Here is a 12,082-nt window from a genome sequence, read left to right on the forward strand (position 1 = left end):
TGTAGGGACAATGACAACAAGTGCACTTTCCTCATGAACAAGAAACACAGACAGACACAGAAATCACAGTAACATCTTTATTATAAAAATGCTTACATGTCCAGAAGTTTCTGGAGTACTACGGGAACTCCCTCATAATGCATACGAAAATTACTTTGTTACATACAGGACAGATTTATTTTTTAAAGTTCTCTCAAAATTCTTTCAATGTTTCAGCTTAAAATGTGAGGAGTCATAGAAAAATACCCAACAGACAAGGCACTCAGCATTCTAATTCAGCTTCTCCTTGAAAACCACCTCTAAAAACCATGTCAGCAGCTCAGTGTACACATGATTAAAGCACAAGGAAACTGAAGTTTCAAAAGAGAAAGCACTTTAGGAAAAGCAAAAGAAATATCCTTTCTTTATAGCACAGTGCAATTTAAAATGAGCTTGTGCCTGAATTGACAAGCAATACTCACAAAGATAAAACACCATTTGTTCTCAGATATAAAACTTGACTGACAGGAATGGAATGACCCATAGAAACACTGTGAAAAAAATTACAGAATTGAGTGTCAAGGACAAATGCTTAATTTATACTAAAAATGGGAATTACTGGCTGTACATGCAAAATGAGGTAATTGGAACTGTTATGAGCTGGTTTGTATGTCCAAAAGGCTCATTACTTACATGCATGCAGATACACTTGATACCTAAAAACTCTGCCATTGACATTTAGATGCTTTCTTTGGGAAACACGAGCCTACTTACAAACTGCAGTTACTCTCAAAGCCATTTTTATCCATCCCCAACATTCTGAATACAGCTTCGTGTCAGGAATTGCAGAAAGCCACATAAGTTATTGAAAAGATTTATGCTTAATAAAATATCATCAGCAATTCCTCAGTAGAAGCAGATGCATGAAATAACATCATTCCAGGTGAGGCATCTTCCTCACCACCTGCCCTAACATCTGGTTTAGGGGAAAAGTATAAAGTGCTCCTCAAGCAAAGGCCACCGGCAGTGCACCTGAAGCATCCTCACCAGAGTGAAATGACTTTGGTGTGTTCAGCGCAGGTTCTGCAGCAGGCAGGCGCCTGCCTGGCACGAGCTTGCCAGGGCAGCATCCGGAGGCTGAACAGGAACAGTCGTTTGTGGATCACGGCCACCCTGGGATCCCTCGGCCAGGGCCGAGTTCATATGCTACATATGTTCTGGTAATTAGCGCCCTTCATTAGCTGACACTTATCTTTACATTATGGTTAGTAATATATTTAAAAGGAAGGCATCTAAACTGTTTTTTCATAAGTGAAAGAGTGCTGGAAAACTAGCTGGCCAGAAACTGTAGAAGCAGAGGCTGGTGTTTTACTGTGTACACTGGTTATGCTGGGATTAAGTCTTTTTGTGGTTTTGGTCAAGCATTAAATTCTACTATAAGGATTTGTTCCTCTTACTACTTCCAGGTACTTTTTAAAAGAGTCCCCTTTAAGGGATATGGTATACATTAAACAGAAAAATGAAAAGCAAAATAAATTTGTTATAGACAGGAAGAGCAGAAGGTTGTTGTGAAAAAAAATCTCATAATCTTTTTCTTTTTTTAATGTCACTACAGCTGTAAAGAGCAATCAGTCTAAACTGCATGTTTACTTCTGTTTTCTTGGAATGCCACCAGCAAGCCTAGATATGCAAACCAGTCTGCTGTTGTGGAGTCCAAACCTCAAGCAATGCTTTGGCACAGCACCATCCTCTGTATGATCTGGTTAGAGGATGCAATTGCTGAATTGGATCTTCTAACCAGCACAAGATTAAGGAAGAAAAAGGATCAAACTGATTCTTCAGCTGTGCACACAATTTAAAAACAAAAATGAAGAAAAAACACCCAACCCTACCAGCACAAACAAGATACCTAACAAGGCACTGAAGAGGTTTAATCTTCTTGAATGCAAAGCTGATTTGTTAGGCCATGACTGGCTCGTGTACATATTTGTATGCACAGCAAATAAGAAATTATAACATCTGTTTGGTACCTGGAAGGTAGTAATCTTCCTTCACATCCAAGTCCACCAAACAGACTGAGGTAAAAGGCACAGCCTTCAAAGTTACCAAACAGAACTGATGGGCACATACCTGTGTGTAAACACAACTGTGGCAAGGATTTGGCATCAGTCCCATACTGCAAAGGCATTTTTTTATAACGCACTTCGTCTGACATTTTAGTAACATTCTTATCATGGACCTGACACAGATATCTGATTTGAGGGAGAAAGGCCTCCCTCCTCTTCAAGCATTTCCTAGCATTGCCGCTTTGTTTTCATCGAGTACAAAGGGAGAAGGGAAGTCTTTGTTCTTCATGTACGCCTCCAGACCCTGAGAACGTGTGAAAACAGTACCGTTAGGTTGTACAAAGCAGCAGGCTGCTTACCTGCACTACTTCTAAGACTATGTTAAAGTCCTCGAAGAACGACTGACTACCCAAAGTGAAAAGGTCATGGGAAGGACAGACAACAGCAACAGTGTTTCCACTGGCAGAGATGGAAAACCTTTCAGCCCCAAGCCTGAGGTTCAGGAAGGAGAGGCACCTATGAACCGTAAAACACGGGATCTCAGAAACGAGCTTCCTGGGGAGGGGCAGGCATGGGAACGTGTGTCCTTAACTCACATTAGAATAATCCTAGCAAAGAAAAGTCAACTTAAATTGCCTTGCTTTCATTTTGTTCTTACAACGCATGGATTGCGACGAGTTTGCTACCTGCATGCGTAAACCTAGTGAAGATAAAAAGTTTTACGAATGCCCTTCCCCACAGTGCCCACAGATCCTCCTGCAATCCACTATTTCTCACCCTGTCTGTCCAACACAGGGAAGCTCCTCTTCTCACTGCTAAATGGAACCAGCTTTTGCAGGACCAATTATTTTCAGAGGGACAAACTTGAGAAATCTGTTCTAAGACGTGGTTTCTCTAAAGCCCATGCACATATCACACTTCCTGTTCAGTATTCACTCACTGGGGGAGATGGGCACAAATTAGCATACAACCAAATACAGCAACCCCATGGATTTTGTAATTTGAGTATTCTGCATTTTCATTTAGAAGATCTCAAAGTACTTGTGAGTCTTAACAAAACTGTGCAGCCTCGTTGCAAATCTGATTTTACAGATGGCTAGAACCAAGAATGAACTGCTGAAGAGTAAACCATAGTGAAACCACGAACATAATGCAGAGCCCAAGTCCTAGTTCCCTTGATCGTACCATTTCTTAGCAAGCCCAGGCTAGAGAAATCCCTGTGTCTGGAAGGAAATCAGATGCATACCTGCACACTCTTAAAAATACTTCCATAGATAATTATTCTCACCTCTCCAAAGTAAGAAACTAATGGAGAAATCTCACACACTGCCGGAGGATCCTCAGTTCCTGAGGGACTAAAGAAGAGAACATAGGATTAACTTCTTGACATGCTTACAAACCAGTGCATCTTCTTCAAAAGATCCTCAAGAACAGGATATCCAGAAGCATAAGACATTTGTTATATTTACATGCTACAAACATTACTCAAACACAAGGTGTGAATATAAAAGGGAATTAGCAGGTCCCAAATATTTCTCATCAAAACAAGAACATCAATTTTATACAGGTGCTTTTCAAGTAAAATGAACAGGTCATGCATTTATTAAACTATGAGTTGATAAAGTAATAGCTCCAGAGAGTAAAAGCAGCTTCCCATTCAGCATGATGCAGGAAGTATCTGAACTGGGAATTGGTATAATAGCTTATCCTTAAGCCCACCTGAGAATCCCACTGGGCTCTAAGCACTGGGGCCATATTCAGAAAAAGCTGGTGAGGACTACAAATTAGAATTCCTTGGGTCACCCTGTGATCAAACTACCGCCTGGTTTTCTAGAGCACAGGACATGCCGTTAGCTACCTGGCACGGCTGGGCAGCCGCAGGCAGAGGAGGTCACGGAGGTTCGTACCTGAGTTTCTCTGGTATCCTACAACCATTTTCATCCAGAAATCTGGCCCCAGCCTTGAGAGCCCAGCGGTAATGCTGGGCCAGGAGGGCTTGCCGAGCAGTGTTAGGAGTGTCTTTGTCAGCTGTGTCTGCATTTTTTAGTGGTGAGAACTCCTCTTCTCTCAAAACTTCAAATGCCACAAAATTCCTACCAGCAAAGGAGAGAAAACAATTATAATGAAAAGGAAAGGCAGCCATCAGCCCTGTTGATGCAACAACTTTCACGGGGAAAGGCTTACATATATTCTAAGGAACAGCAACATGTGCAGCCTGGGGCAGTCAAGCTAAGGAGCAAAGTAGTACCAGGGCTGTACGATGGAAAAACACAACAAAAAGCCCAATCTCTTTGGGAACATCACAGCAGCCTCTTGACCCTCCAGAGCTGTGCACAGGTGAGAGGAAAAACAGCAGCTCTGCAGAGATCCCCCAGAAACCTCTCCAGGTACTAAGAGGCTCGTGGACAAAAAGCCTCAGCCAAGAGCACAGCAGGATGGAGAGAGCAGCGATGCCTGAGGCTCGGACACGGCACCGAGCTGTGCCGTGCACTTGAGAGTACCGCACCCCTGCTCCAAGAAATGGCCACTCCACTTGGGAGTCTGTAGGCAAGGATCAGCTGAGGACACCAGCTCCCAGGAATAAATAAGCAATATGGGAGGATTCACAGCTGAATGTTCAGTACAGCTGTTTACCAGAAATGAGAATGCAAATTTAGAAATTCCACAGCAGCATCTGTGCGTTTCTGAGTCTCATGTGTGAAAAGCAGCTGCTTTTCAGTGTGAAAAAAAGCTGGTTTTGCAGTGTTATTAAAAAAGCACAAGGAATCACTGCTTGCTAGGAAGTCTTTTCAAAGCTCAGAACTCGACACTGTTTCCATCACACTGGTTTTGCCTTTGGTATGATACTTGTTTACTGAACATGTGTCAGGAAATGGAGACCAGTTCAAACCTCAAGCTCTCTATCCTGAAATAAATCCCCTAAAAACAAAAATGCTATCCCCAGACAAAAATAATTCAGTTTGCCTGAGGTCTCTTTTTGCCATTTACTTAAGCCTACACCAGAACCTTTACTGCTGACTTCGGGACCTTGAAAAATAGGTTTTATAAGAACACTTAAGCTAAATTCCTGAATTGTTAAAGTCCCACATTCCCTAAACACAAAGTACCCCTGACTGCGCTAACCCTATGGCACAGTGCTCTCAGATGTTTTAGAGCCTGGCAAGTCAACGCTGACAGTTCCCACAGCAACAGTAACTTGGCCCCACGGTGCTTAAACAACCTATTTTCCAAGCCCAAACGGTGTGAGCTGAGCCCTGGCATAACACCCATCGAAAATGGGACCAGAGCTGCAGTTGCCATGGAAGCCACAATCCTGAAAGTCACAATTTCTCCGAGTCTGAATACTCCAACATGGGCTTGTATTAAATACTGAATTTGCACTTGATTTCCCTTTTTTTTTTTGTTTCTTTCACAGGGCTGAAAGTGACCGGGCCCACCAACACAGCGGAACAACCAGTTCTGGGAGCACAGTCAGAGCAAGTCCGGCTGCTTGCAAACACACCGCCCGGAGCCTGTGGCGTTACTGTTGTGTTGGAGCTCGGTGTAGATCCAACAGCCTTTCTAACAAGCCACCCACAAACCATGCGTTCCCTGGAAAGGCCTGTTACAAACTACAGCCATTCAAACAAACATTGAGAAGGGGAGGAAAAAAATAAAATCATGTCTGCCACTAACTTAGAGAACTGGAACACATCAAACACAAACTTCTCCAGCTTTATCCCGTTCGGTTTTAGCGGTTTTACCAGATTTCCCTCCTCGTCAATGTAGGGCACCTTCTTTATGGCTACGTGATGCCTCAGCTGCGGCTCATATTTCCTGCAAAAGGAGAAGAAACAACTTCATTTACTTCATGCCCACTTAGAAAAAAGTAGTACACTTCTGGGAAGCAGATGGCTTATTACTCCTGTGTATCACCTGCAACTTGATCCAAGTCACGTCCAAGAAACACCTCGCTGAGCAGAGCAGCCTGGCCAGCGGCACTCCCTGCACCAGTGAGACATGGCAGGGGAAAGCAAGAGGAGAGGGAGCACCTAACGTCCAGCTGAAATTGCCAGCAGAGATAAAAGACAGTAACCCAAATTTTTATCTGACTGGGGTGACAATGGAGCAGAGCAGATCTCACACACAAGGGCGGATCAAGCTCTTCAGGAAGGTTGTACGGCTGCTCACCGAACGCCCAGCAACACATCCCCATCTCCCTGCACTGAAGTGCAGAGTCCTCACCAGCTTCACCCTCTCCCCCAAACTGTGTTGTCCCAGGGGACAGCAGGGGTGACATTTCCATTGGAAATCCTCCATGTGGGGCTGCATCGCTGACCGCATCGCTGACTGCACCGCAGCCCACATGGCTGCTCAGCCTTGCAGGCCCAGGAACGCCATGCATGGGCATATCTTGGTCGATTTAGCTACAGCAAAGCTATACCTCTTCCTTGGGTAAGGCCTAGAGAGCACACCGGGGCTGTCAGGAAGGGGACACAGCTCGTTTGAACCGTTTGGAGGAGAGAGGAGGTGAAGAGCCGAGCAGGAGGTACCCGTCACTGAAATTACGGAGTGGGAAATGGAACACCCACTCTTGGAGGCATTTCTGGGCTGCACAGCTGCCTAGCAGGTCTGCTGGAACTTACTGGGCCACTGTCTCCAGGAACTCAACTGTGAAGAAATGGTTGCAGATATTGCCGGTGCTGTACATCAGTCCCCCCCTGGGGCTTTGCTGCTGCGTGGTCTCCAGGCTGATCTCGCTGTACTCCACCACCTGGTAGACCCCGTCCACACAGCACACCACCCCAACGGGCTCTGTCGGGTACGCCTTCTCCACCACCTGCAGCCAAGGGACAGAGGGCTGTGACAAGGGGGACAAAATCCCAGACAGCTCCCACGTACAAATGATCCTACAGGACCATTGCACGCTGATCCTCCAGCACCTTGGGGGAGCATGGGCCAGGCAGGGCTGGCTGTACCTAACAGTCTGGAGGAACACTTTGGCCAACAGCTGGGCATAAAACCCATCACTGGACTGCTTAATTGCGCAGTTGCTCAGAAGACAACCCAGTTAAAAGAAATGGGCACACTGTGGAGTGCTTTTCTGATCATGGACTGGGACCCGGCACTAAATGAAACATAGAATCATAGAATGGCCTGAGTGGAAAAGGACCTTAAAGCCCATCCAGTCCCACACCCTGCCATGGGCAGGGACACCTCCCACTAGCCCAGGTTGCCCAAAGCCTCATCCAGCCTGGCCTTGAACCCCTCCAGGGATGGGGCATCCACAGCTTCTCTGGGCAACCTGGGCCACTGCCTCACCCTCCTTTGCATGAAAAATTTCCTCCTGATGTCTAACCTAAATCTCCCCTCTCTTAGTTTGAAACCAGTCCCCCTCGTCCTGTCACTGTCACTCCCTGTAACAGTTGGTCCCCCTCCTGTTTACAGGCTCCCTTCAAGCACTGGCAGGCCGCAATGAGGTCTCCCTGGAGCCTTCTCTTCTCCAAGCTGAACAAGCCCAGTTCCCTCAACCTTTCTCCATAGGAGAGGTGCTCCAGCCTCTGATCATCTCTGTGGCCTCCTCTGGACCTGTTCCAAGAGCTCCACGTCTTTTCTATGCTGGGGACCCCAGGCCCAGACACAGTACTCCCAATGGGACATGTTTGCAGCTGTTAGCCTTTGGCTCCCTGTTTGCATGAACAGTGTTAATGATAACATAAATCCCTCCCCAAGCACCTGCTGCCTTAGGGTGACAAATCCAGGCAGCTTTGGTTTTCCCCATCTTCCAGAATGAAGCATAAGGAATGCCTCCAGTAGACTTAAAGGTGCATTTATAAAACACAACCCAGTCCAATGCAGCTTCTAGAGAGCACAAATGCCTTTGTAGAAAAGGCAAGGCATAAAGGGGAAGCAATTCCAGCTTTTCTGGAAGTCTTTGCTCTAACTGAAGTTTATTTCCGCAGTGCTCTGGCAAGAGGGGAGGAAAATACCCTCCGGTAAGGATTCCGAATGCAGCGCAGGCAGCCAGCAGTTCCTCTAAATCTGCTTGGAGCAAGCTGCTGTTGGACAGAGGTCTGAACACCCCGGTTCCTCTAAGCTCACCCCGGCCAGCAGCTTCCAAGCATAGTCAGACCTTGCGGGGAAATGGCCCGGTGTTAACACTGCCTCACCTTTGCACCGCAATCTGCCCCTTTGGAAACACAGAAGCCTATGAAGACTGGATCTGCCATTTTCACGAGGATATTGTCCACACAGTATACATGAACATACAGGATTCCACGCCTCTTCATGTCATTCAAGATCTCATTATCCACCAAAGCACGGTATAAGCCACCATTGCCATCTGTAATACAAGAGAAAAGAGAAAGCCCTGGTTAATTGATGACTTGGTGGAGTTTTTGCAGCTAACAGGAAAAGCTGAAAGTCCTGAACAAAGTTCAGGGAATGCTTTCTAGCCAGGAGCCAGCAATACCAGATTTTATTTCCAGCTCTGCCACACAGTTCAGGCAAGCCTGTTCCCCTCCACACCCCAGCTCCCTCAGCTGCAGCGTGGGACCAAGGGGACCAGCCTCACTGAGAAGCGTTACAAGACTTTGTGAAGCCTTGTAAGATCCTCAGAGGGAAAACAGTAAAGGGCAAAACATTATGCAGAGGGTGGGAAAAGCCCATTGCATTTCTTCTCTTCCAGTGCGGAGCAAAAGCATCTTTAAAACTCAGCTTGGAGAAAAAGACTAAACTAAATCTTATTCTCTGTTTATCTTCCCCCCGCAATTTCCCAATGCCTTTTTAAAGGCTTGAACTGCAGCTGCACAAACAACACCTGCACGTTTCTTCATCACGAATCACGCTCTCACGGTTCCTCCTCTGACACCCCTGTCAGCTCAGGAAAACCGCTCTGCAGCTGCAAACCTCATCACTGCAACACGGCCCCAATCAGGATGCCTTCACCGAGCCTCTTACCACATTCAGGTTAAGAGGAGAGCTTTACTAGGTGAGACATTATGATCATTTTGGAAAGAGTTACTATTCTTGCTGCTTTTTTACCCATTTCCAGCTATCAGCCTTAAACAGAAGCGCGGCTCCCGACAGCTTCATCCCCGGGAGGCAGCACCCCTGGGACCTCACACACAGCCCTGCCGATGCAGGTTGCTCCTAACCTGCAGCTGCACCACTCCTAATCCTGCCAAAACTCCCAGGCTTTGACAAAATCCATGTCCTGTAGGCAAATCTCCAGCAAGAACTAAATGGAGATTGCTACACTCTTGCTTACCAGCCTGAACCATCTAACTGAACCCTCCCACACTAATCAGAAGCATTACCACTGACCTCCAAAGACCGCTCCGTGTGCCCAGGCTGACTGATGGCTAGTAGCAATTATCAACACCCATCACTGCACCACGTCAGAGTGAACAGCGGAGTACCTGGAGCCATAGCAATTTTCCCCTTCTCCTCCAGGATGGCCTTCCCATCAAAGGTGACAGCGGGCAGCATCCTCTGTTCAAACATGACCACGTTGGATCTGTCCAGGTTGAAATAGTTGTGTTCTACAAAGAACTCCTCCGTTGGCCCCAGCGTGAACTCACTTGTCATGATGTACCTGCGGCGGAATGGGTGCCGAGCAATGAGCAAGAAAAGCACAAGTGAAAGACAAAACCACAAATGGAACACCAAAGGGAGGAAACCCAAGTGTTAAACGAGAGACACTGCAGTATCCTGCGATATGCAACTGAGCAGGAGAGCTCTCCTCCAGAACTCATGCCACAGGAAGGCTGCACAGGGTCGTGTGCATGATCCTACCCACTAGCTTATCTCCAGCAAGGACAGCACAGCCTTTTGCTAAATGTGAACGGCATCTGGAGATCTGGAGGAGCTGGAAAACAAGGCAAAGGAGAGTACAACAGGCTTGTTCACAGTTGATTCAAACTGATGTTAAGTGTCTAAAGAAGCATTGAACCAGCACGAAGTGCTGAGAACAAGCTGTGAATGCCCAGCAGCTCAGTCTGCCAGCTTCTCTTCTGTGCCAAGGTGAACAGCAGCACTTTCAAATGTTGGTTGCATGATTTGTTTTTCTTAAGTTTCTCTATTTCCTCCTCTCCTTCCAGCTCCACATTACTGCTGTCTCTCCTTCCGTGATCTTCCTTCTTCAACAGTGGCTAAGAGTCATCTTCATCATCTACCTGTCAAACACTTCTCCAGCAACTATGGGCACGGGCATACAGGGTCCTCTGCCAGCATGCCGGGGGATCAATCCCTTGCACAGGAGAGCCCGGACCTCATACAACCCCCGATTTACATCTTTGCAGCATGGCATAGCCTGGCCTCTGGTACAGCAGCCAACTCTGCTCAGTCTGGGGAGAGGAACCCTACACATTATCAGGCAGTGTCACACCCTGTAAATAACCCACCCTGGCTTCCAGCAGCACCAGGGATGGTGCATTTGTAATTCAGGTCATGTATGCATGGCTGCAGAAAGAGACACAATATGGACTCAAATCACCCTCGATCTCCAATTTGTAAAACAATCTGCTACCCTGAAGACCTCAGACACATGCTCTCTTCCCAAACCCTGGATCAGACCTCAAGGGATTTCATAAAGGTGTCTCTTTGTAGTCTAATGAAGAGAAGGCGGCTTAGCAGAAAACACTCCCAGAAGCATGCAGCAGTGTCTTCCTCTCTCTCACCCACCACATCCCATAGGGAATTCATATTTTGCACCTTGCACAGAGGTAGTCTCTTTTGAAGCCTGGAGGCTTTTGAAAGCCAGGAGCAGCCAGGAGAGATGGCAACCAGCTGTAAACAATAACAGCAGAAGGTGGCCTGAAAATGGTGCATGACAAGCATTTACTGCTGCAAGGGGAAGAGTTTTTTTACTGCAGCAGAAACTGTGGGCAAGGGGAGATGGAAGGTCTCGGAGGGTGAGCTCTAGGCGGTCTCTCCCTCCATGCAGGAATCTGAGAAAGCACGGCATAAACAGATGAAATATCTTGCAAAGGATCCGAAACAGGCACTGCAAGAGTGCTGTTAATAGTGTTTGAAAGGACAGCACAGCCCAGCAGTCAGGGCAGCGCCTGTGACCCAAGGGCAGTGCTCAGGCTCTCAGATCTGCAGACACGGACCTGCTGCGTCCCATCCCTGCTGCTGGCATCACCAATCCTGCCAACAAAAGGCTCTCCCCCGACGTGTCTCTGTACAGCACCCAGCAAAGTGCTTCTAGAAGACAGCAGAGGGAAGACCACAACACAAAGACCCCTGCAGTGCAGGTCTGTGGCTCCAGGTCACCTACCAGGGGATGGCACACTTGCAGCGGTGTCTCTGGCCAGCGAGCTGTTCCACTTTGCGGATTCTTTCTGCTTGGAGCTGATACAAGGTCTTGCCACTGGGTAACCCCACGTTGTACATGCCCTTGGGATAGCTCACTCCCAGGCGAGTTCCTTGTCCTCCAGCCAAGAGCAGCACTGCCACCTTATTCTGCGAGATCTGATGCAAGCCTGAAGAGGAGAAAGAAGCCCAAGGAACATAAGAATCAGGCAGCGGCCAGAAGCTGCCAGGTCAATGCCCACGGCTGTCAGTTCAGAGAGGAATCTGACACTGTACACAATTCTAAAAAACGCACCTCACCTCACTGTCCGGCGTTCAGCTGGGATAGGGTTAACTCTCACAGAAGCTAGGGGGTGGGCATAGCCAAGGGGATATGGGATACCATGCCCAGGATATAGGGGGAAGCTAGCCAGGAGTAGGGGGTTTGGCAGCTAGGCTTGAGAGCTGGCTTTCACCTTCTATTGTGTATTCCTATTGATATTTTTGTTGTTGCTGTTGTTATCTTCTCTTTTTCTTGTGTTGTATTATTAAATGGGTTGTTAGCTCAACTCACTAGGTTCCACCTTTTGTTTTTTTTCTTTTTGTTTTTTTCATTTTTTCCCCCGCCTTACTGGGTGGGGAGGATGGGAGCAAGCACGTGGCGTGGCTGCTGCACCCATGGACACTCCTGGATGCAGCAGTATCCTCACCAATGGCAGCTGATGGTGTAACAGGAAACAGCCATGAGCTGCAGCTTAGGA

At 47.2% G+C, this 12,082-nt stretch overlaps 1 protein-coding gene across 1 annotated transcript; it reads right to left on the reverse strand.

Moving 5' to 3' along the window:
* Window positions 1-2,262: 2,262 nt before the first annotated feature.
* Window positions 2,263-11,565, reverse strand: UAP1L1 (UDP-N-acetylglucosamine pyrophosphorylase 1 like 1; the record flags this gene model as incomplete). The annotated part of the gene is made up of 8 exons (XM_010086077.1): window positions 2,263-2,349; window positions 3,334-3,400; window positions 3,953-4,138; window positions 5,721-5,861; window positions 6,671-6,864; window positions 8,195-8,367; window positions 9,446-9,621; window positions 11,308-11,565. Coding segments are annotated over 8 exons (1,282 nt in total), but the record flags the coding sequence as incomplete, so codon positions are not given.
* Between the last annotated feature and the right edge of the window lie 517 nt (window positions 11,566-12,082).

Source organism: Pterocles gutturalis, unplaced genomic scaffold (assembly GCF_000699245.1).
Source record: "Pterocles gutturalis isolate BGI_N339 unplaced genomic scaffold, ASM69924v1 scaffold42260, whole genome shotgun sequence".
Classification (NCBI taxonomy): Eukaryota; Metazoa; Chordata; class Aves; order Pterocliformes; family Pteroclidae; genus Pterocles; species Pterocles gutturalis.